This window comes from Triturus cristatus, chromosome 10 (assembly GCF_964204655.1).
Source record: "Triturus cristatus chromosome 10, aTriCri1.1, whole genome shotgun sequence".
NCBI lineage: Eukaryota > Metazoa > Chordata > Amphibia > Caudata > Salamandridae > Triturus > Triturus cristatus.
Window position 1 is genome coordinate 1024168380 of NC_140593.1, and position 25964 is coordinate 1024194343.

The 25964-nt window shown below is 45.0% G+C and overlaps 1 protein-coding gene across 2 annotated transcripts in view; it reads right to left on the reverse strand.

Annotated features, from left to right (window-relative positions):
• Positions 1–25964, reverse strand: part of VWA3A (von Willebrand factor A domain containing 3A) — a 598738-nt gene that overhangs the window by 107195 nt on the left and 465579 nt on the right. For both annotated transcript variants that reach the window (XM_085629052.1, XM_085629053.1), the window contains one exon: positions 9106–9250. In XM_085629052.1, coding sequence (XP_085485178.1) covers positions 9106–9250 — 145 coding nt within the window. The remainder of the gene's footprint in view (positions 1–9105; positions 9251–25964) is intronic.

Consider the following 25964-nt stretch of genomic DNA (forward strand, 5'->3'; position numbering starts at 1 on the left):
CAAAAGATGCCCCACTGAACAGGGGCTGGATCCTGGAAGAACGGACCAGACACCTTCCAAGAAAAGGAGCAGTAAGGGTAAGGCTTCGCCTTCCCCCTTGCCCCAGGTCGTGGATCAAGTCTCCGAGGAGGCTGACCTTAAAGAACTGAGGGAAACTGAGCCGCAAGAGCTTGAACCTGGTCAGGTTGAGTTTCTGGGCTCAGGGGGACCCTCCAGGGAAGACCTGGGGAAGGCACAGTTAGACTGCCCCTCACTTGAACCCCTCAGACAGCAGGCCGCTGCTGAGGCTGCAGGGAACGCCACAGGTACCCACAAAGTGTACTGGGACGATGGACTCCTGTACTCTGAGGCAAGAGACCCCAAACCTGGTGCGACCAGAAGGCTGGTCATCCCCTTGTCTCTGAGAGGTTTCCTTCTCACCTTGGCCCACGAGATTCCCCTTGCAGGTCACTTAGGCCAGAATAAGACTTGGGACAGAATTGTTCCACACTTTCACTGGCCCCACATGTCCGAAGATACGAAGGAGTTTTGCCGCTCCTGTGTCACTTGCCAAGCCAGTGGTAAGTCAGGTGGCACGACAAAGGCCCCCCTCATACCACTACCGGTGGTGGGGGTACCCTTTGAACGGGTGGGGATCGACATTGTCGGACCAATGGAACCCCCGACAGCATCAGGGCACAAGTTCATACTGGTGGTGGTGGACCACGCCACCAGGTATCCTGAAGCTATTCCCCTTAGGACCACTACAGCACCTGTGGTGGCACGGGCCCTGCTTGGAGTGTTCTCCAGAGTGGGCTTCCCTAAGGAGGTCGTCTCAGACAGAGGTGCAAACTTCATGTCGGGATATCTGACTGCTATGTGGAAGGAATGTGGTGTCAACTACAAGTTCACCACACCCTATCACCCACAATGCAATGGGCTGGTTGAGAGATTCAACCGGACCCTAAAAGGGATGATTCACGGACTACCTGAAAAGCTTCGGCGGAGATGGGATGTCCTGATACCCTGCCTCTTGTTCGCCTACAGAGAGGTCCCGCAGAAGGGGGTTGGCTACAGCCCTTTTGAGCTTCTGTTCGGACATCCTGTAAGGGGACCCCTTTGTTTGGTAAAGGAAGGATGGGAGAGACCTCTCAGAAAGCCGGCATCAAACATTGTGGACTATGTGCTCGGTCTCCGCTCGCGGATGGCGGAGTACATGGAAAAGGCGTCTAAAAACCTTGAGGCGAGCCAAGAATTACAGAAAGCTTGGCACGACCAAAAGGCTGTCCTGACTGTGTACCAGCCTGGACAGAAGGTGTGGGTGCTGGAGCCAGTGGCCCCAGCAGCACTCAAAGACAAATGGTCTGGGCCCCACACGATCATTGAGCAAAAGGGAGAGGTCACCTACCTGGTAGACCTGGGAACTCCCCGGAGCCCCCACAGGGTGCTCCACGTAAACAGGCTCAAGGCATATGTCGACAGGGAGGGCATGGGCTTGCTCATGGCCACAGATGAGGGACAGGAGGAGGAGAGTGACCCTCTCCCAGACCTGCTCTCTCAGAACCCTGACGATGGATCAGTAGATGGTGTTGTCTTTTGTGGCAGCCTCTCTGGACATCAACAAGAGGATTGTAAACAGGTTCTTCAATCCTTTCGACATATGTTCTCTCTGACACCCAGTCAGACCAAGTGGTGTACCCACGAGGTCGACACTGGGGACAGTCTACCCGTAAAGAGTAAAATCTATCGGCAACCTGATCATGTCAGAGACTGCATCAAGACAGAGGTGCAGAAAATGTTGGAGCTGGGAGTCATTGAACCCTCGGATAGCCCCTGGGCTAGTCCCGTAGTGCTCGTGCCGAAACCTCACACCCAGGGCGGTAAGAAAGAGATGAGGTTTTGCGTGGACTACAGAGGTCTCAATGCGGTCACTAAGACCGACGCCCACCCGATACCAAGAGCAGACGAACTTATCGACCGGTTGGCCTCGGCCAACTACTTAAGTACGTTTGACCTGACAGCTGGGTATTGGCAAATCAGGTTAGCTGAGGAGGCCAAGCCCAAAACAGCATTTTCTACCCCGGGTGGGCATTATCAGTTCGTGGTAATGCCCTTTGGTTTGAAAAATGCACCTGCCACCTTCCAAAGGCTGGTGAATCGCGTTCTCACTGGGTTGGACGACTTCTGTGCGGCGTATCTGGACGATATCGCTGTCTTTAGCTCCACCTGGGAGGATCACCTGGTCCACCTGAGGAAAGTGTTAGAGGCCCTGCAGAAGGCAGGCCTCACTATCAAGGCCACCAAGTGCCAGATAGGGCAGACACAGGTTGTATACCTGGGCCACCTTGTAGGTGGAGGCCAGGTTCAACCATTGGAGAGCAAAATACAGGCCATCCAGGACTGGGCTCCTCCAACCACCCAGACTCAGGTTCGAGCTTTCTTGGGCCTGACTGGTTATTACCGGAAATTTGTCAGAAATTATGGATCCATTGTGACCCCGCTAAACGACCTGACAAGTAAAAAGATGCCAAAAAAAGTTCAGTGGACAGCAAGCTGTCAGAAGGCATTCGATGACCTAAAGCAGGCCATGTGCACAGCACCTATCCTAAAGAGTCCAGACTACTCCAAACCATTCATTGTCCAAACAGACGCTTCGGAGCTGGGTGTGGGAGCTGTTCTATCGCAACTGAATTTTGATGGTCATGACCAGCCCATAGCTTTTATTAGCAGAAGGCTGACCCCCAGAGAGAAGAATTGGTCAGCTATCGAGAGGGAGGCCTTTGCTGTGGTTTGGGCCCTGAAGAAGTTGAGGCCATACTTGTTTGGCACTCACTTCAAGATTCAGACCGACCATAAGCCCCTCTTGTGGCTAAATCAAATGAAGGGTGAAAACCCCAAACTACTTAGGTGGTCCATTTCCCTACAGGGGATGGACTTCACAGTGGAGCATAGACCTGGCACTGATCATGGCAATGCAGATGGGCTCTCCAGGTATTTCCACTTAGAGCAAGAAGACTCACCTGGTCAAGGTTAGCTTATTGTCCCGAAGTTTGGGGGGGGGTCATGTAGGAGAGTAGGGTCTGCAATCCTATGATCACCCAGATTTTTTTGCTTTTGCTTCATTGGTTTACGACTTTCTCCGGCTGTGGGCCTGCCAATCAGACCCACAGCCTAGCTGTTCTCTCTCGAAATTAACACACATGTACGTTAGGTGCATCCACTAATTGGAACTGGGCCACCTTGTCAGTCCCTGTCTCAGCATACCACAGGTATCCAGGGCATCGGTGTACCCAGGGCCTACCAGGGGCTGAAGCATGTATTATGCCGCCCCTGGAATGGCCGCCCAAATCTGACACAACTGGCTGCACGACAGCTGGGGCCACGTGGTGTAATCACCCGTTGCTGTAGGTGTAGTATTCCTACACCTAAACCCTAAAATGGACACATGGGTTCCTATCAGTCACTCCTATAGCAGGCCTTATCGATCCTGAAGGCAGAGTGCAGGGAATCATGTGGGACGGTGCTCTGGCGCGAGCTGAGCCCGTCGACGGCTTGCGGAACCAAGTCCTAATAGCCGTTCCATGGTGACGCGGGCCAACTACTTTTAATGCATTATAATCCTTGCGGTTATTTGCTAACTTTGGCATCGCATCACCTATACATGTCGAGTAAGGTGTCATACGAATGGGAATACGAACCCCTCACCAGTCCTGGTGACGGGGTTAGCATTCCCCCCTTTTAGAGGGACACGACATGGAAGTAACCTTGAACCCCGGTTAAAGTTGACTCAAGCCTCAGCATCACAAAATGGATGCTGCCACCAGACACAAGTCTGACCTCCTGCTGCTGGGGGACCTTCCAGCAAGGGGAGCTTGGACAAAGGGTTTCCTGTCGAGGGCGGTGTTAGCACCGTCCCAGACAGGGTTTGTGTATCCCAGGTAGGCAGGGCTGAAAGGAAGGTGATTGCAAGTGGCACCCCGGTGCTCACTGTGCATAGCCCGGCTCAAACCAGTTTCGGGGGCACACCAGCCCCTGAGCTGGCGCGAAGCCGGACAAAGGTTAGGGGTGTAACCACCCCCCTCCTGGCTCCACCCATAGGTAGAACCTAGTCACGGGCCAGCCCCTTTTCTTAGAATAAAGGTAGGAGCGAGTCCCCTTCCCAAATTGGATAATCAGATAATCGGATAACTCCGAATCACGAACTACTTTCCACGAAAGGAACTCTTGACTATTTCTGAAGACTCTCCCTTGTGGCTAAGGAGTAGCCACCCTGCACCAGCAGGCACCATCTAAGCGCTTGCGGTTTGCTGTAAGTCTCTCCTACGGATCAAGACTGCCCAGCTCGACGAGACCCGAGTTCCCTGCCATCTCTGACCTTTTACCTCCCTCATCAGCTCAGCTGAGAGTCGTAGGTGTGACGAGACCTGCGGGACCGGCCATCTTCAGAACCTGCACGACGCTTATCTAGCACGCCCACCGAGGGACCCTCGAGTGAGTGCACCTAGGGTTTGAGAAGCCCTAACCCTGAGCAGCTCCAGCATCGAAGTCTGCCTCCCCAGCATCCCCGAGATCTGCGTGGGGGCCCTTCCGCTCCTTGTTGTTCACCGCGTTGTTCGACCACTTGCCGACCGGCTTGTGGCCCTCTTCACGACGCACCACGATTGTTTCATCACTAGTCTGGTTGCTCCAGACTGGCTCTTGCTCCCCTTCAACAGAGGAGTACCACGGACCCTCCTGGTCCACTCCCGACGCCATCTTGACTCCCCCGCTTGGGTGGCCACTGCCAAGATCCGCTGCCCCTTCCTGGGCCCAGCATCATCGACAGCAGACACCTTCGTGGGACAGCTCGCCCTCCATCCTGGTCGCCGCCGCGCCTCCTGGTCCGAGGAACAGCCGAGTCCGACGTCACCCACTCACCTGGTCGAGGTGACTTCAGCCGGTACCCTCCTGGTACCCACACGATCGCTGGCTAGCGGTTGAGAACTGAGTCCCCTCTGCTTTCAGGTTTTCCTTCACCACCGATCCAGGCTTGGATCGCTCTGAACATCGTCACTGGTCGCCTGCCAGCAACTTCTTCTTTCAGGCTCCGGAGACTACACGAGGACTCCCGACATCTTGACGAACTTCACGCAGCCGCAGCCTCCGGGCTAGGTAACTCGAGCATCTCGGTGCTCCATCGCAGGTTCGCTCTACAAGTGTCCAGTTCCTTTTTCGTTTAGTCCCACTGATCGGATCACTCCGGAATCAGTATCTCCAGACTCTAACCATTCGCATTCCACTGTTAGTGTAGATGGTTTCTCGTGCCCCTCGGGCATTTGTGTAAATTGTGCAACTGAAGTATTTTCCTAAGAGTTTTGTAGTGTGCTTAGCTCCCTGACTCATAAAGAGCCAGGGTAGTCTTGTTATAAATAAATATCCTTTTATTTTCATAACAACTTGTGTGGTGTCCTTTCACTTGGTGTTCAAGGGGTATATGTGATGGTAAACAGCTGGCTTAACACGCCCTCTAGAGTTTAGCCTAAAGACTGCTCGTATCCACGCTACTAGGATAGCTGGTCTAAAAGGTTGACTTACAACCAATCATCAATAAGGGTCGTTTGGAATGATACACAGTGATCCCTAGAATAGTGAGCACTACATATCAGGCCAACTTCTCACAGTAATGTTGAGGATAGTTGTGAGAATGGAGTTGGTGGTAATGGTATTGATGGTTGCGGTAATGTTAATGGAGAAAATGGTAATGGTGGTGTTTATATTGGTGGTTGTGGCAATTTCAGCAGTGATGATGGTAGAAGTAATGTAATTAGGGTGGTAGTGGTATTGGCAATGGTAGGTATTGGCAATGGTAATAATGGTGGTGGTGCTGGTAATGGGGATGCTGGTAATGCTCTTGCAGAAACACATCACAAAATGGCATGGTTGGTGGTAGTAGTGTTGGTAGTAGTGTAGTGGTGATAGCAGTACTAGTTGTGGTGGTGATGGTGGTAGCAGTAGTGATACAGGTAGGTGCAGTAGAGTGATAGTAGTAGCAGTAGTTTCAGTGGAAATGTTGCCGGTGGTAATAGTAATTGTGTTGATAGTAATATTGATGGTTGTGATAGTGATGACCCCTACCCACACCACATTTTCAACAAAGCCAGTAGGACTATCGTACCCCACCTTCGGAAAACCATCAACATCTCCTTCGAGACAGCGACCTTCCCGGAGAGCTGGAAGCATGCAGAGATCAACGCCTTACTAAAGAAACCCAAGGCAGACCCCAAGGACCTGAAGAACTTCCGACCCATCTCCCTGCTCCCGTTCGCGGCGAAGGTCATCGAAAAGGCCGTCAACAAACAACTGACCGGCTTCCTCGAAGAGAACAACATCCTGGACCCATCCCAGTCAGGGTTCGGCAGCAACCACAGCACCGAAACTGCCCTCATCGCCGCCACCGACATCAGGATCATGCTAGACAACGGAGAAACCGCGGCCCTGATCCTCCTGGACCTGTCAGCCGCCTTCGACACAGTCTGCCACCGCACACTAAGAGCACGCCTCCACGATGCCGGAATCCAAGAGAAGGCCCCGGACTGGGCCACCTCCTTCATCTCCGGAAGAACCCAGAGCGTCCGCCTGCCCCCCTTCCGCTCCAAAGCCACCGAGATCATCTGCGGCGTACCCCAAGGCTCATCTCTCAGCCCGACGTTTTTCAATGTCTACATGGCACCACTCGCCCACGTCGCCCGACTGCACGACCTAAACATCATCTCCTACGCCGACGACACCCAGCTCATCCTCTCTCTCACCAAGGACCCCCACACCGCCAAACACCAACCTCCACGAAGGAATGAAAGCCGACTGGATGAGGAACAGCCGACTGAAGCTAAACTCGGACAAGACGGAGGCCCTCATCATCGGCTCCACCCCCTCGGCCTGGGACGACTCCTGGTGGCCGACGGCACTAGGAGCACCCCCTACACCCTCCAACCATGCACGAAACCTAGGGGTCATCCTCGACTCCACACTCTCCATGACAAAGCAGATCAACGCCATCTCCTCCTCCTCCTGCTTCAACACCCTCCGCATGCTTCGCAGGATCTTCAAGTGGATCCCCAACAAAGCTAGAAGGACGGTCACCCAGGCCCTCGTCAGCAGCAGACTGGACTACGGCAACTCACACTACGCAGGAGCCCCGGCAAAACTCCTGAAACAACTCCAACGCATCCAGAACGCCTCCGCTCGCCCGCTCCTGGACATCACACCCCACCTGAAAGACCTGCACTGGCTTCCCATCAACAAGCTTCAAGCTCCTCACCCACGCACACAAGGCACTCCACGACACCGGACCAGCGTACCTCAACAGCCGACTCAGCCTCTACGCCCCCGCCCGACAGCTCCGCAGACCATGCCCTCGCACCATCCCCCGCATCCGAAGAGTGACCGCTGGTGGCAGATCATTCTCCCACCTCGCCGCCAAGACATGGAACACCCTCCCCATCCGCCTACGGCAGACCGAAGACCTTCTATCCTTCAGGAGACTCCTCAAGACCTGGCTCTTCCAACAGTAGCAGCACCCGACCACCCCCCCCAGCGCCTTCAGACCCTCACGGGTATGTAGTGCGCTCTACAAATGCTATGATTGATTGATTGGTGGCAGTGGCGGTATTGGGGATAGTAGTAGTATTATTAAGGCAAAAATTGTGGTATTGGTGGTGGTAATGCTGGCGGCATTGGTGGTGGTGATGATGGTAGTTGTGGTAGCCATGGTTGTCATAGTGGTGTTAGTGGCAATGGTTGTGGTGATAATGGTGGCATTGGTGATCGTTGCTGCTGTGTCACGGATGGTCATAGTGGTGGTGGTAATGGAGTTGGTGGTAGCAAGAACAGAGTTGCTGATAATGGTAATGATGGTGGTGGTAATGGTAATGCTCTTACACAAACACATGAGAACATGATGGTAGTGTTTGTAATAACAGTGTTGGTGGTGGCAGTAGTAGTGGTGATAGAAGTAGTAGTTGTAGTGCTGTTGCTAGTGATGTTTCAGGTGGAGATAGTGGTGAGGATGGTGGTAGCAGGGGTTAGAATGGAGTTTGTGGCAACGGTAATGGTGAAGATGGTAATGATGGTGGGATAATGGTGGTGGTAATGTAATTATGGTGGTGGTGGTTATGGCAGTAATGGTGGCGGTGCTGGTAATGCTGTTGGTGCTGATTATGGTAATGCTCTCACACAAGCACATCAAAAAATGATGACAGTGATAGTAGTGTTGGCGGTAATGTAGTGGTGATGGTGGTAATAGTTGTAGTGGTGATGGTGGTAGTAGTGGTGATACAGGTAGCAGCAGTAGTGGTGATAGTAGTGGTACTTTCAGTGGTAATGTTAATAGTTGTAGTGGTATTGGTAGTGGCAGTGATGGTTGTGATACTGATGAGAATACTATAGCAGTGGTGTTGGTTGCAGTTGTGGTATTGATGGTGATGTTGATAGTGGTGTAATAATAGGGTAATGGTGGTGGTATTGGTGGTGGTAATGTTGTTGGCAATAGTGGTACTTGTGTGCATAGTGGTGACAATGGCAATGGTAGTGGGGATGGTGGTGGCAGTGGAGGTTGTGATTGTGGGGCTAATAATGTCAATAGTGACGGTGGTGGGAATGGAGTTGGTGGTAGCAGGAACAGAGGTGGTTGATAATGGTAATAATGGTGGTGGTAATGGTGGTAATGGTGGAGATAGAGATTCTAGTAATTGTGATAATAGTAACAGTGGTCTTGACAGTGGTAACGGTAATGATGGTAATGGTGGTGGTGGTAATGGTTTGGGTGTGAACAGTAAGGATTGTTAATGGTGATGCTGGAAATGGTGAGTGTGCTTATGGTAATGCTGTTACACAAACACATGAGAACATGGTGGTAGTGCTTGCAATAACGGAGGTGGTGATGGTGGTAGCAGAGGTAATAGAGGGGGCAGCAGTATGGGTGATAGTTTTAGTATAAGTAGTGCTGTTGGGGGTGATGGTGGCGGTGGTAGAAGTGCTAGTGGTGAGGATAGTGGTAGTAGGAGTGTTACTGATAGTGGCAGAATTGGTGATGTTGGCAATGCTGTGATGATTTCAGTAAACAAAGATACTTTTAAGGTAAAAACGAACCTGCAAAGCCTCAAGGACACTGGCATGTCCATGGGCTTTGACCTTTGATACCCACTGAACGGCATCATGGCAGGCTTCATCTGTAGCTTCCACTAGACAGTCTTGCCAAGCATCTGCATATTCTGCAAAGCTCATCAGGTTAAACCTGTGAAAAACATATGCCAATTATTGCAAATAAACTCAGGAGCTGATGCTTACATCTTAATTTGAAAGTTAAATGTCCAAGAGTGCAACACTATCAGTAGTCAGCATTTATTTCATTCACTATATGTGACGCGAAATATTTTGGGTTAATAATAACTTTATTTACCCACAGAATTTCATACCAACATTTTGTCAGTTTCTAAGCTTTGAAACCTTACTCATTTTACCTATTCCAGGAAGATGGAGCAGAAGATTGATCAGGTCTGGATTCTTGGATGGCTCTGATCAGACTACAGATGCATTTCCAGAGCCATGTTAGACATAGGACGCACTGCTGTGCTTGCGCTATGGCAAACCTTGGAGCAACAAGAGCAGACTAGTCAAAAAGGAGGTAAACTATAGGCACAGACCAGACAAAAAATGAGGTAAACCTTTACTACCCTGTTATTGCTGAACCTGTTTTGTTGGCCTTAGGACTCTGTGCACTTTACCTCTGATAACCAGTGGTTGAGTGCTTTTATTCTCTCCATTAAACATGGTAAACTTTGTATACATATAACTGGCACATTTAAATTACTTACATGTCAATAGTAAATGGTACTACAAGTGCCCAGGACCTGTAACCTAAATTCTATAAATGGGTTGCAGCACTAATTGTACTACCCACTAAAGTAGCAATGTAAAACATTTCTCAGGCCTGCTGCATCCTCTAGTGCAGGTTTTTTTTCATAAACTGAATTTTATTATTTTGAGTAAATAACCACAGTGTTACACAACCACATACTTTTATGTAATATTGATCTTGGAGTTGTACAGTACAAACATTGATGGCTAAATACATTTTAAAACATCCCACAATATGTTATACCCCCATATCTTTTCATGTTTCCTGGGGCAGCTCCAGGATATGTAGATGGTTTTTTCCTGCATGGCGCTCAAGTCCATGTCCTCTTGCAAGGAGCTAGTGGGGTAAGGGAAGCCACCCTCCAGAATCTGGCATGTCTCTTTTGGCTAGTGCAGACCCGATCGCCACCAGGGTTCTGTACCCAACTGTGTCGCTGATCCAGTCTGGTACTCCCAGCAGTGCCATTAAAGTGGGGTGGTCTTCCAATCTCTCTGGATAGTGTGGTGAAGATTGTTTGCCAGTAATGGGCAATCTAGGGACACTCCCATACTAGGTGACAGAAATGAGCTTGCAGTTCTGAGCATCGGCAACACGTTGGCGAGGCCAGCATACCAGCATGCCAGAGCCACACTGGTAGAAAGCTTAGTTGATAGAATCTGAGTATTGGGCATGCAGGCGTCTCTGGAGTCCAAAGGGGCCACCCATTGTTCCCATCGGGATCTTACGGGTGTGAACAGGTTTAAGGAGTTAAGTGTGAGAGATTTGTATATCTGAGAAATCCCCTTTCCTTCAATGGGCCCCTTTCCTTCATTTGGGCTGTAGTGGAGTTTTAAAGTGCCATTTTGACCTGGAAAAATATAGGGAAGGATGCATGGTATTTAAAACATACAACATGTGTACTTTAGTTTTACAATGTCCTGAGAGTGAACAGCTCCTAAAGTATTTTTCACTGTAGCACAGCTATCTCTCCCATAGACTAACATTTGGTTACCTTATTACACTTAATAAGTGATAACTTCAATTTGGGAGAAGGTAGAGAAATACTTTTTTCCACTCATCTGAATTGTAATTTAAAATCAATTTTAATTGTAAAGATGGATTTTAAATTACTATTCTTAAAATGCCACTTTTAGAAAGTTAGAGACAAAAGCAGCTAAGTATGCACTCAATATTCTCAAACTAAAGCTGTAATGTTACTATGTACTCAAAAGTAATCAGATTTCAAACAATTTTAGTGTGCACCTGAAAGATGGCACTGCCAGCCATCTGTATACAACAATGTCAAGAGAAAATCTAAACAAATGTTTAGAAAAACAAGTGCACTAGTCAGTGCCCAGGTGGGGCATATTCATATTTAGACATAAATAAATGACGTGACTATAACGAATAATATCTAGGCAAGTGAAACAATTATTCAAGAGTGACACCATTATATTACATTAATATCATCATCATGGTTGATTCTCCACACTTTAAAGCACAAATAAATGTCGAAGCTGAATCCATGTGTCCATATGGTTTTTACTCGATAGCGAGAAAAGATTAACAGAAAAATGCTTCTTCTCAGCAAGAATTCACAATTTCGGAAGGCAAATCCCAATGCATTTCGGGCTTAAAACATAGCCCTTCATCAGGGGTATCTCTAGAAACAAACCATATATATGTCAATTAAAGATATCACAAATTATCACACTAAATAAAGTTATGCTGTACAAGGAAAGCGCAAGGGGATAACATTATGGTCATAACAACAGAAGTAAAGTACCACCACCAAAGAAACCGAAACAACATGGTGTTAAATGCCTAAAAAGTGTGAGTGTATTAAAGAAAAAATTAGTACTCAAAACAGTGCCTTGTTGATAACTACGCAAACCATTACCCGTGTAGCAACATACAACACCAACACCTCAAGAAACCAATTCGTTGTATCAAAATTGTCCTCTTTTCGCAAAAACAATGCATACCTGAAAAACTACGATGGGTGAACCACAAATGGCGTGTCAGAAGCACAACGCTAAGTATTTATATAGCAATCCTGGAGTCCCACTGTAAAAGATGCGTGAATTACACCAAAAACCTCATCGTAACATCTCGTTGACATAAATTTATGATTAACCAAGAAGCAAAGCTTACCACTAATTCTCACAAAAGTGAGATTAATCCAAATAGTCAACCAACAGGAAGTATTCTAGTGCAGCCAACGTGTAAACTCTGAAAAATAGCAAAACGCGATTTTCAGCATACTAGTAAGAATCCAAATCTGCTTCGAGTCTAATGCGAAGACGACGTTAACGCTTACCCAATCGAACTGTGTTACACCCCAAATCACCAACAACGCTGGCTCTTCGAAAAAGCCGCCCGCGTCGGCGTGTTTTCATGTGAGTATGGTAATGGAAACAGGACTAGCTTTTCCACTATGTCTATGCCGTATCACACGGCCGCCATATTTAAAGAGTTACACCATATAAACAAAACCAAAATATAAACACCAAACTAACTAGGTGAAAGAATAGCTCAATACAAAATAACTAAATAAAATAAAATAAAATTCACAATGGTGATACGAGTAAGAAATACACAACAGAAATGCAACAAATAAAAGAAAAAGGAGAGAAGAGAAACAACTGGTGCACGACCAATAATGCTTTACATCAAATGGGGGTACAAATGCAACAAACTATAGGCATTATACATGAATAATACATCAATGAATTGCATGAGCCTTGGTGATGAACTTTTATAAAAAACAGGACAATTCGAACTTATCATTAAGCCCCTTTGGCAAGAGACTTTGCATGAACCAAATCCAATATGCTTCGCGCTGCAGCAGGAACTTAGTCATATCTCTATCAGGACGTAGTGTCACTTTCTCTAAAATGCCAAATCGCAATTGTGCAATAGAATGCTTTTTCTCAAGCCAGTGTGCTGCAAGAGGTGAGGTGGTGGTTTTAGTACGAATTCTACTCTTGTGTTCAGTCATTCGGACCCAAATTGACCTTTCCGTTTTGCCAACATAGATCATCTCGCATGGGCACTTGATGAAATATATAACATGGTGGCTGTTACAATTCGCATCAAAATTAAGGGTGATCTTTTTCCCTGTCCAGGGATGAGTTATGTACTTGCCAGTAACGGCATTGTTACAATGTGAGCAGTTCATACAAGTAGTCATACCTCTAAATGACATGGTGGGTTTGACAGAAGTCTGATTAAGCATTTCCTTTAAGTTGTTGGACCTTTTATAAGCAAATAATGGTTGCTCAGAAAAAAGATTACCAAAATCAGCTTCATTTTGGAGTAAGTCCCAACGTTGTAGGATACTTTTTTTGATGTAGTTGGAATTTCTAGAAAAAGTGGATACAAATACTTCCCGACTAGAGGAAACCGGTTTGTCCTGTTTAAGAAGAAGTGATTCACGACTCTTAGTCATTGCTCGACTTTCTGCATCATTCACCAATTTCAAAGGATAACCTCTAGCTAGAAATTTATCCTTAAATTCATGCATGGTCTGCACGCTTGACTCAGGGTCAGAGGAGATGCATCTGATTCTTAATAGTTGAGAGAAAGGCAAATGTCTTTTGAGAGACCAAGGATGAAAACTCTGATAATGCAATGCATTATTTCGATCAGTCTGTTTCTTATATACCGCTGTCTCAATGTGAGTTCCTGTCCTTGTCAGAGTAACATCAAGATATGCAATACTTAGAGGATCAACAGAATATGTGAATTGAATACGAGGATTGATTGTATTCAACTGATGGATGCATGATACTAGTACATGTTTAGAGCCCTGCCATACAACCAAAATGTCATCTATATATCGACGATACATCAAAAGATTAGATGCCCACAATGGATTGGAGAGAATATGCTCCGTTTCATATTTAAGCATAAAAATGTTGGCATAGCTGGGAGCCCCAGAAAAGCCCATCGATGTGCCATTGGCTTGAAGAAAAAAATTGCCCTTCCACTGAAAATAACTATGGAATAAACAAAAGTGTAGTAGTTCTAATAAAAACACTTTATTGGCTCTGATGGAGTCTTGCTTAAGTAAGGCCCATTCAACAGCTTCTATCCCCTCAACGTGGGGAATCGAAGTGTACAAAGACACAACATCGATAGTGCAGAAAAAGACTTCAGATGACGATGGCAATCTCATGTCTGCTATGATGTTCAATAGATGCGTGGTATCCTGTAGATAAGATGGACTAGACTGCACCATTGGTTGAAAAAAGGTATCTAAGTATCGTCCTAGTGAATCATGAATCGACCCACAACCGGAGACTATAGATCTCAACGGGGGGTCAGTTACATTTTTGTGAATCTTTGGCAACATGTACAAGGAGGGTCTACGAGGAAATCTCGTAAACAAAAACTCTCTGGTCTTAGTGTTAATCCAGCCCATATCCTCAGCATTCTGTAAAATTGAATTTAATAAGGACAAAAAGGAACTGGTAGGATCAGTAGTGAGCGGAATGTAGGTGTCTTGGTCAAGTAGCATTGTCTCAACTTTGGTTTCATAATGAGAACGATCCATCACAACAAGTGCCCCTCCCTTATCTGCTTTCGTAAAATGAAGAGTGGTATTACATCTTAGAGAGTTCAGAGCCATTTTTTCACCTTTTGTCAAGTTGAAAGACACTGTTTTTAAACATGGAATGTGTTTGAAGTCCTGTTTGACCAGATTCTCAAATAAATCAATCGTTTTATGTGAGAAAGGAGGTAGGAAGGAGCTTTTAGGTCTGAATTCTAGATTACCATCCTCTGCTGTAAGAGTAGGAGTAGTTTCAATTGTGGAAAAAAAGTATCGAAGGCGTAGCTTTCTGGTGAATTTAAAAAGATCGACCTGCGAATCAAGGGCCTTTCCTGTATATGATGGAACAAAGGAACAGCCTTTGTTAAGAACTGAAGTTTGTTTGGGAGTTAAAGATTTAGACGAAATGTTAACTACTAGTGTTTCTTCCTTCTTGAGGGTCCTGTTTTTGTCGAATCTGTGCCCTCTGTGGGTTTTGCAGAGGGAGTTACTGTTGGAGGTTGGTTTGACGCTGGGCTTATCTCCAAAAAAGACACCTTAGATGTACTCGGCCCAGTTTCAGCTGGTACACTGTCTTGTGACTGAACATGAGTAGGGGCAGGTGGAGATAAGCCCAGCGTCAAACCAACCTCCAACAGTAACTCCCTCTGCAAAACCCGCAGAGGGCACAGATTCGACAAAAACAGGACCCTCAAGAAGGAAGAAACACTAGTAGTTAACATTTCGTCTAAATCTTTAACTCCCAAACAAACTTCAGTTCTTAACAAAGGCTGTTCCTTTGTTCCATCATATACAGGAAAGGCCCTTGATTCGCAGGTCGATCTTTTTAAATTCACCAGAAAGCTACGCCTTCGATACTTTTTTTCCACAATTGAAACTACTCCTACTCTTACAGCAGAGGATGGTAATCTAGAATTCAGACCTAAAAGCTCCTTCCTACCTCCTTTCTCACATAAAACGATTGATTTATTTGAGAATCTGGTCAAACAGGACTTCAAACACATTCCATGTTTAAAAACAGTGTCTTTCAACTTGACAAAAGGTGAAAAAATGGCTCTGAACTCTCTAAGATGTAATACCACTCTTCATTTTACGAAAGCAGATAAGGGAGGGGCACTTGTTGTGATGGATCGTTCTCATTATGAAACCAAAGTTGAGACAATGCTACTTGACCAAGACACCTACATTCCGCTCACTACTGATCCTACCAGTTCCTTTTTGTCCTTATTAAATTCAATTTTACAGAATGCTGAGGCTATGGGCTGGATTAACACTAAGACCAGAGAGTTTTTGTTTACGAGATTTCCTCGTAGACCCTCCTTGTACATGTTGCCAAAGATTCACAAAAATGTAACTGACCCCCCGTTGAGACCTATAGTCTCCGGTTGTGGGTCGATTCATGATTCACTAGGACGATACTTAGATACCTTTTTTCAACCAATGGTGCAGTCTAGTCCATCTTATCTACAGGATACCACGCATCTATTGAACATCATAGCAGACATGAGATTGCCATCGTCATCTGAAGTCTTTTTCTGCACTATCGATGTTGTGTCTTTGTACACTTCGATTCCCCACGTTGAGGGGATAGAAGCTGTTGAATGGGCCTTACTTAAGCAAGACTCCATCAGAGCCAATAAAGTGTTTTTATTAGAACTACTACACTTTTGTTTATTCCATAGTTATTTTCAGTGGAAGGGCAATTTTTTTCTTCAAGCCAATGGCACATCGATGGGCTTTTCTGGGGCTCCCAGCTATGCCAACATTTTTATGCTTAAATATGAAATGGAGCATATTCTCTCCAATCCATTGTGGGCATCTAATCTTTTGATGTATCGTCGATATATAGATGACATTTTGGTTGTATGGCAGGGGTCTAAACATGTACTAGTATCATGCATCCATCAGTTGAATACAATCAATCCTCGTATTCAATTCACATATTCTGTTGATCCTCTAAGTATTGCATATCTTGATGTTACTCTGACAAGGACAGGAACTCACATTGAGACAGCGGTATATAAGAAACAGACTGATCGAAATAATGCATTGCATTATCAGAGTTTTCATCCTTGGTCTCTCAAAAGACATTTGCCTGTCTCTCAACTATTAAGAATCAGACGCATCTCCTCTGACCCTGAGTCAAGCGTGCAGACCATGCATGAATTTAAGGATAAATTTCTAGCTAGAGGTTATCCTTTGAAATTGGTGAATGATGCAGAAAGTCGAGCAATGACTAAGAGTCGTGAATCACTTCTTCTTAAACAGGACAAACCGGTTTCCTCTAGTCGGGAAGTATTTGTATCCACTTTTTCTAGAAATTCCAACTACATCAAAAAAAGTATCCTACAACGTTGGGACTTACTCCAAAATGAAGCTGATTTTGGTAATCTTTTTTCTGAGCAACCATTATTTGCTTATAAAAGGTCCAACAACTTAAAGGAAATGCTTAATCAGACTTCTGTCAAACCCACCATGTCATTTAGAGGTATGACTACTTGTATGAACTGCTCACATTGTAACAATGCCGTTACTGGCAAGTACATAACTCATCCCTGGACAGGGAAAAAGATCACCCTTAATTTTGATGCGAATTGTAACAGCCACCATGTTATATATTTCATCAAGTGCCCATGCGAGATGTTCTATGTTGGCAAAACGGAAAGGTCAATTCGGGTCCGAATGACTGAACACAAGAGTAGAATTCGTACTAAAACCACCACCTCACCTCTTGCAGCACACTGGCTTGAGAAAAAGCATTCTATTGCACAATTGCGATTTGGCATTTTAGAGAAAGTGACACTACGTCCTGATAGAGATATGACTAAGTTCCTGCTGCAGCGTGAAGCATATTGGATTTGGTTCATGCAAAGTCTCTTGCCAAAGGGGCTTAATGATAAGTTCGAATTGTCCTGTTTTTTATAAAAGTTCATCACCAAGGCTCATGCAATTCATTGATGTATTATTCATGTATAATGCCTATAGTTTGTTGCATTTGTACCCCCATTTGATGTAAAGCATTATTGGTCGTGCACCAGTTGTTTCTCTTCTCTCCTTTTTCTTTTATTTGTTGCATTTCTGTTGTGTATTTCTTACTCGTATCACCATTGTGAATTTTATTTTATTTTATTTAGTTATTTTGTATTGAGCTATTCTTTCACCTAGTTAGTTTGGTGTTTATATTTTGGTTTTGTTTATATGGTGTAACTCTTTAAATATGGCGCCGTGTGATACGGCATAGACATAGTGGAAAAGCTAGTCCTGTTTCCATTACCATACTCACATGAAAACACGCCGACGCGGGCGGCTTTTTCGAAGAGCCAGCGTTGTTGGTGATTTGGGGTGTAACACAGTTCGATTGGGTAAGCGTTAACGTCGTCTTCGCATTAGACTCGAAGCAGATTTGGATTCTTACTAGTATGCTGAAAATCGCGTTTTGCTATTTTTCAGAGTTTACACGTTGGCTGCACTAGAATACTTCCTGTTGGTTGACTATTTGGATTAATCTCACTTTTGTGAGAATTAGTGATAAGCTTTGCTTCTTGGTTAATCATAAATTTATGTGAACGAGATGTTACGATGAGGTTTTTGGTGTAATTCACGCATCTTTTACAGTGGGACTCCAGGATTGCTATATAAATACTTAGCGTTGTGCTTCTGACACGCCATTTGTGGTTCACCCATCGTAGTTTTTCAGGTATGCATTGTTTTTGCGAAAAGAGGACAATTTTGATACAACAAATTGGTTTCTTGAGGTGTTGGTGTTGTATGTTGCTACACGGGTAATGGTTTGCGTAGTTATCAACAAGGCACTGTTTTGAGTACTAATTTTTTCTTTAATACACTCACACTTTTTAGGCATTTAACACCATGTTGTTTCGGTTTCTTTGGTGGTGGTACTTTACTTCTGTTGTTATGACCATAATGTTATCCCCTTGCGCTTTCCTTGTATAGCATAACTTTATTTAGTGTGATAATTTGTGATATCTTTAATTGACATATATATGGTTTGTTTCTAGAGATACCCCTGATGAAGGGCTATGTTTTAAGCCCGAAATGCATTGGGATTTGCCTTCCGAAATTGTGAATTCTTGCTGAGAAGAAGCATTTTTCTGTTAATCTTTTCTCGCTATCGAGTAAAAACCATATGGACACATGGATTCAGCTTCGACATTTATTTGTGCTTTAAAGTGTGGAGAATCAACCATGATGATGATATTAATGTAATATAATGGTGTCACTCTTGAATAATTGTTTCACTTGCCTAGATATTATTCGTTATAGTCACGTCATTTATTTATGTCTAAATATGAATATGCCCCACCTGGGCACTGAGTAGTGCACTTGTTTTTCTAAACATTTGTTTAGATTTTCTCTTGACTTTTAGAAAGTTGACATTCTACTGCCTAAACCAAAATGGCCTTAGTGTCAGGGTCACATGACTGATAATGACTCTCCTGTGGTATGATGTGTACTCCTTCTAAACAGGGAACCAAAGGGCCCTGCTTTTATGTAAGAGCATTCTTCACCTGAGCAGGATGGCCTTGGGGTTGTACTCAGCCCTTTCTGAGATTCAAAGGGTAGGCTGAGGGCTGTGCCCCCCTTTCTGACTGCTGATGGAGTCTGCCCTGTCTCTGGCAAATGCAGTTGACACCTGGTCCTACCTGCCCTTTGTTACCATAAACAGTTTGGAGCCAAACTAAGGGGAAGGGGCAGAACGGACCAGAACCAGCTTGGGAGTATTGCCCCGACACAAAGGCTAGCACTGGGCATGAAAATTACATCCTCAGAACCACTCATCAGAACACTCCTGGACCTGTGGAAGATTCTGATGGACTGCTCGCTATCTGAAGAAGGAAGACAGGACCTGCTTGCCTTGAACCTAGGAAACCGAAGGTGACTTGATCGGTTTGTTGGCCAACCTCCTGTTTGAGCCACAGGGACATAACAAGGCATCTCTTGCTTCCCTGCTGACCAGACCCAACTGGACCTGACCTTCTGTCCTCTGCGGAGTGATTCCTGACCCACCAAGTGCTGTCATCTAGGTTCTGGACCCTTGGCTGGAGCCAGAGTGTACTCCTCCCTGTTCAACTGAAGGTTTCACAGGATTCGAAGCAACACAGCGCATACCATCGCAGAGCCTTGCATTGCAGCACCTCGCAACTCTAGCCTAATGGCTTCACCAGTTTTGGAGCAGGGCGGCGCAGACCAACACAGAACCCTGCTTTACAGCACCTTAAAGCTCCTGATTGGCAGCTTCACCAGATCCATTGCACTGCGGTGCAGGATGATGCAATGGACTTGTGCTGCAGTGACTTGATCGCGCCACAGCACAACGCTGAGTCTTGCATCGCAGCACTGCGCTGCCCCGGCAGCAAGGACAATGGGTACAACTCCCAGCGGGCCGCAGTTGGTCCAGTATCCAGCCTACGCTCCATCTCAATTGGTCTGAACTTGTGACTTTGTCCCGGTCTGACGTGATCAGATATTCGCATTTCGCTCTATTTTTACCTTAAGCTTTAAAAACTCAAAACTCCGATTCTACTTATTGAATGTTTGTCATTTTGGTGTCACTTTATGTATTAAAATTGACTCTATTTTCTAAATTGATTTGGGATTTTTATTGTTTTCACTTTATTGCTGTTTGAGCGCTGCATAAATACTTTAGACTTTGCCTCTAAGTTAATCCTGACTGCTTTTGTGCCAAGCTACCTGAGGATTAAGCACAGGTATTTTTTAGTGACAGTTGTGGTTCATCCTGACAAGGATTGTGTTTATTATTTGAACGGGCTCTATCCCCTCTAAACTCATAACCTAGTTTCTTGCAAGTACCGCCTGTGTCTACTTTGTTTAATCTTTTACAGAGAATCTGATGATCTGCATTGTATGAACGATGCAGAGAAGTCTAAAAGGATCAGTGCTGCAATGTCCTTAGTCTAAAGTCGATCTGAGTTCCTCCAATAGAAAAGCAGATTTTGTGCCATGATTTGGGTAAAATCAAACTGGAAGTCATTAAGGTTTTAATTTTTTCAAATATTGAGAAATTTGCTTCCTAACCACTTTTGCGATAGCCTTGCCCCATATTTTTCCCTACAAGTCTTATTAATATTCCCATTTTCCAGGTAGTGGCCATTGCACTTATGAAAGTTGGTGATGAAATGAGGAATTGCCAAAAATGAATTGGACATGGATCTGAGGGTGAAAATGGTTTTAATACAGGTAGACAAATTCAACTTCTTGCGTTCTAGAGGAGGTTAAAAAGTAGATTGAGCTGTAATGTCAGCATGGCCTGTTTGAATTTTAGATTCAAAGAAAACTGAAACTTTGCTACCAACATCTAGTATATATGAAATAGGCTGCGATGGGCAATCTGGTTAAATAAAACAATCCAAAGCTTCAAATAACGTTTTGGGTGCATTGCTCGCATCATTTGAGCCATAAGAAAGTCAGAATAGGGCTCTATAATTATACTTTTGTAATTGTTTAACTGTTCCTTATAAGTTAAGAGAGCTGCCTTGTGGTACTGTCTACGCCAATGCATTTACACCAGCTTGGTTTTTAGTTTTTCAGTGCTGAGTTACTCTGTAAACCAGCTATTTTTTAAAGATAGGGTGTTCAAATTTTAAAATTTGTCTGCATCGGGACTGAAATCATCAATTGAAAACAGAGTTAAAAGATTTTCCAGGCCCTAATCACATTTTGAATATTAAGCTTATTACACCTATTTTAGGTAGCATTTTGTGAGTGAACCATGGACAGTTTTCTATTTTGTTATTTTTCTCCTAAACGGAATTAAGTGATGGTATATCCATCCCATTAGGATTACATCAGGTATTGTAATGAATCTTAACAAAAATTAAATCAATTGCTTGGTTAGCAAAACGAGTGGGGCCACTAGCCACTTGTCTTGATCCCAGTGATTCCATAGAGCTTAAAAAACGAAAACTGTATTCTCTTCTGTATTGGAATGGGGTCTAAAATATCCTAGTAAATAAATATCTTTATATTTTAGAGACACTTGAGCAGTAGTCAATCAGTATTTGCTTTTGTGGCGATAAAACACTAAAGAAATACAGGAATATGAAGAGGAAATTCGAATTTTCCAAATCAAGGTTTAATTACAGTCTGTGTCCCAGGAATCATTGTGAGTCACATGTACAATAGCTCTGCAAGCACTATGCCACATCCTCTGCCAGTGCCTCTATTTTGGTTTGTGATCTTAAATTCTAAAGGTAAAGTATTTGCTTAATTTGGGAAGAAGATTTGGTCAACTATGTTACTGTGAGGGCAAGAAAACCCTAAATATTATTAGATATTAGGTCCTTCCATTGGTGCTTTACAATTGACATGCAAATAAATAATGTGCCAGAGAGGACACCATTATTCAGAGATTATATCACATGTGTTTGAATTAGTGCTGTTAGTAAACTGATTCCCAATTTTTAGAGGGAGACGATTATTTGTATTAGATTTAATCTGGAGAGCCTCTAATCTTGGTAAGGCATTTCTCGAGGGTTTAGGAAAATGACAGTTGAATGAAATAATATAATTTAGAGATAGCAATGTGTTCGTATCATGCTCTGTAATCTGAATTTGAGCAGGTTTCTTAGGTGGACGCGTGACCTTGATGCAGACGGGCTTGCCTATGACGCATCCACTATGAGCGCCTGTTGCACGGACATCCTAATAAAGCCTTTAAATGTCTAATAAAGGTTGGCAAATGTACTCTGCTGCTGAACTACCACATTAACACTACAGCGGGAGAGAGAGGGGAAGAAGCCCTTTTTGGTGGAATGAGCTATCACAGAACGCATGAGTCACTTCTTACACCCCTCAAAGAGGAAAAGGTGCCTGTAACTTTTAAAAGAAATCTGTTCAGCTAACTTGGTCAGATTAAAACTATTTCCTGTTTTCCTATTTCTGTGCCGACACGCTAAGGGAAACTCTGAGGTCAGGTACAAAATCTTTCCTGGGAAACTAGGATATCAACCCTTCAGTAGGGAAGACCAGGAGTAGGAAGAAAAGAAGTTACTTACCTGTAACTGTAGTTCTCCAGTATTGGTAACTTTCATAGATTCACATGCTTGAATCATTCCCAGTCATCGCGATGGGAGTCCCCGGTATATAAAAAAGCAATGCTTAGATAAATGCAAAACAGAAAAAAGGCCTAGGCCCATTTCCATTTTGTAGCCCATAACAGTCATTATGTAAATGAGACTAAACTTTTCCCTGAACCAATCAGGACCTCTCACCCTCTAGAACACTCCTGAGAGAACCTTAGCCCCTCAGATTTTCGAGCACTTGTGCCAAAGATAATGTCTGTGCCCAAAAAATCTAAAAGGTGAGCCTCTCAGGGGAGGAGGGTGGGTCGCATGTGAATCTATGAAAGTTACCAATACTGGAGAACTACAGTTACAGGTGAGTAACTTAATTTCTTACTCCAGTATTGGAACTTTCATAGATTCACATGCTTGAATCAGAGGAGCTAGCAGTTAGCAGCACATTTTATTGTGCCTGAAACTGACCTAAGTAAAAATGCGATTTGAAAATACACCATATATGCATATATGCTTCGTTTTAAAACTCCCAGGTATAGCATAACTTAGACATATTCTTTGATAACAACAATAATGTCTATTCATTTTAAAATATGATAAGCAACAACCAGTTACAATAAAATGTAAACATGCAATGCATAAAGGAAGGAGGGATGGTAAAGAGGGCTCACCGTCACTGGAAAAAGTTTCTCAACACCGCTTGTTCCACTGCCACATCCTTATCCGCGGCTGCATTCAGGCAGTAATGTCTGGTGAAGGTGTGCGTACTCTTCCAGGTTGACATTCTGATCCCCAGAAAGATATTCCGCTTTCAGGGCTATTCCATTTTGAACAGCCCATTCCCATATTTTCTAGGCTTCCAGAGACAGGGAGAGTGATCTTGTACCGCCCTGTTTGTTGAGATAATACATTGCTGTTGTGTTGTCTGTCTTGATTAGTACAGCCGATCCTTGTATTGTTAGCACTGCTAATCCCACTGCCCTGAGTTCTAGTAAATTGATATGAAGTTGCTGTTCCTGTAACTTCCAAAGACCACTGACCTGGAGGTCTTGAAGAAAAGCCCCCCAACCTTCTAGGGATGCATCGGTGGTAATAACCAGTGCAGCTGGTTCGGTAAAGAAGGAAAGGCCGAGTGAGATATTTCGCTATTGGGTCCACCAAGCTACTGCTTGAACTATGGCCGGTGTGATTTTTACAATGTCGTCGAAGGATCCCACTGCTTGGCGCCATTGTCGATCCAGTTGTTCCTGCAATGGATGCATTCTCAATCGGCAGAAAGGAACGAGGGGAATGCAAGAGGACATCGTTCCTAGTAGTGACTTGTAACGGTGTACTGAAAGACACTTTCTTTTTACAAATGCCTGGGATAGAGAGATTAGCCTCTGTTGTCTCTCCATGGAAGGAAATGCTATGTTTACTGTGGTGTCCAGAATCGCCCCCAAGAACGCGATATTCCTCGCAGGATGGAGGGATGACTTGTCCGTGTTCAGAGTCAGGCCCAGCTCAGCAAACAATTCTACACGTGCCACTGCTGACGACTGAGCCGATGCTTGGGAAGGCGCTTTGATTAACCAGTCGTCCAGGTAAGGAAACACCTGGTGTCTTTGTTTCCTTAGAAAAGCCGCCACTGGAGCCAGACATTTTGTGAAAATTCTTGGGGCTGATTTGAGGCCGAACGGCAGTACCTTGAACTGGAAATGGTCTCCGGCTACAGCAAACCGAAGATACTGCCTGTGGGAAGGATGAATGGGGATGTGGAAATACGCATCCTGCAAGTCTAAGGTGGTCCCCTGGGTTTAAGAGTAGCAGAATGTCTTGGAGGGAAACCATCCGGAAAGATTGCTTTTTGAGATAAGTATTTAGAGTTCTCAGGTCCAGAATAGGACGCCATTGACGAACATTCTTTCGGACTAAGAAAAAACGGGAATAAAATTCCCTTCCTCTCTGGGAGATTGGCACCGATTCCATTGCTCCCTTTCGGAGCATTGTCTGAATCTCCAAGCGCACCGGATGCAGATGCTTGACCTCTTGACGTGTCGGAGGAGTACAAGGGGGGATTTGAAGGAACTCTAAACTATGACCAAATTGTATTAGATTGAGGACCTATCGTTCCGTAGTAATTTTTTGCCAATGATGAAGATGATAGGAATTTCTTCCACCCCGGGGTACTTCTGGAGCGGGAGGGATAAATGTAGCCGGATCCTGAAGGTTGTCATTGTCTTCGCGAATTGTCCTTTCCTTGATGACCTCCTCTTCCTCTAGGGGCAGATTTTGTATAGCCCCCTGCCTGTTGTTGACTGTACTGTTGTCGGTACGGCTGAGAAAATGTAGAGTAGGAGGGGTACCTGTTCTGTTGGTATCCCCCTCTATATAATGTTTGGCCTCTTCCTCTATCTCCTTGAAAGGGCACCTTCCGGTACTGCAGTGTCCCCAGGGCCTTTGTCCTTCTTGATACTTTGTAGCGCATCATCAATATGTTTCCCAAACAAAGCTTCCCCATCAAAGGGAAGATCCAAGATCTTATTCTGGACCTCTGGTCTAAAAGCTGTTGCTCTCAGCCATCCTTGACGGCGCACACCGCCACCCCTCCAAGCGATCTGAAAGCTGTGGTCGCGATGTCCATCGCGCAATCAATGACTTCAGCTGAAGCCCTTTCTCCCTCCTGAAGGATCTTCCTGACCTCCTGTCTACTATCCTCAGGAATCAGGTCTATGTAAGGCGTCAGGTCACACCACATCTGCCTATCATATCTGCCCAGAATGGCAAGGGCATTCGCAGCTTTTACCAGAAGAGCTCTCATGGAAGAAAAACTTTTTTCCTGCATTACCCAAGCGTTTACCCTCTCTGTCAGGAGGCGTTGTAATAGGAGCAGATGGATTTTTGGACTTCTGCTGAGCAGCCTGGGAAATGACAGAGTCCCGTTTGGGATGGCCCACTAAACAAGCCGGAGCATCCATAGGAGCTTTAAACTTCTTCTCCAGTCTGGCAAGCACCGGTGTGATCGTCGCCGGTGTCCTCATTACCTTAAGGCCTTCCTCCCAAACATGGCTAATGGTCGGGATAGCTCGAACTGATTTCTGATACGGCTCCTTGAAATCATACAAAAAACATTCCGTCTTGGTAAGTGACATTGGAAGTTCAAATCTTTTCGCTGCCCTTTCCATCAAATTATGCAATCCGCTGATGTCCTCCAGCGGTGAGTCAATCGGCACTGGAGATGGAGAAGAAGGCGAAGGAATAAGGTAGTCATCCCATTCCTTGTTGGGGTCCGTTATCTCTCCCTCCTCTTGGTCATCATACGTGGTGACTGGATCCTGTTGAGGCATTGGTTGAGGTGATCTTGGCAAGGGCTCTGGCAGTAACTCCCTATATCTAACTGGAGTAGCTGGAATGGAGGGTGGGCGCGGAACAGCTAATGGTACTTCCTGAGATTCTGAAGTTGGTGGAAACCTCTTTCTGTAGTCCACCAACATAAACTGCAGGTCCAACAGTAAGGAAG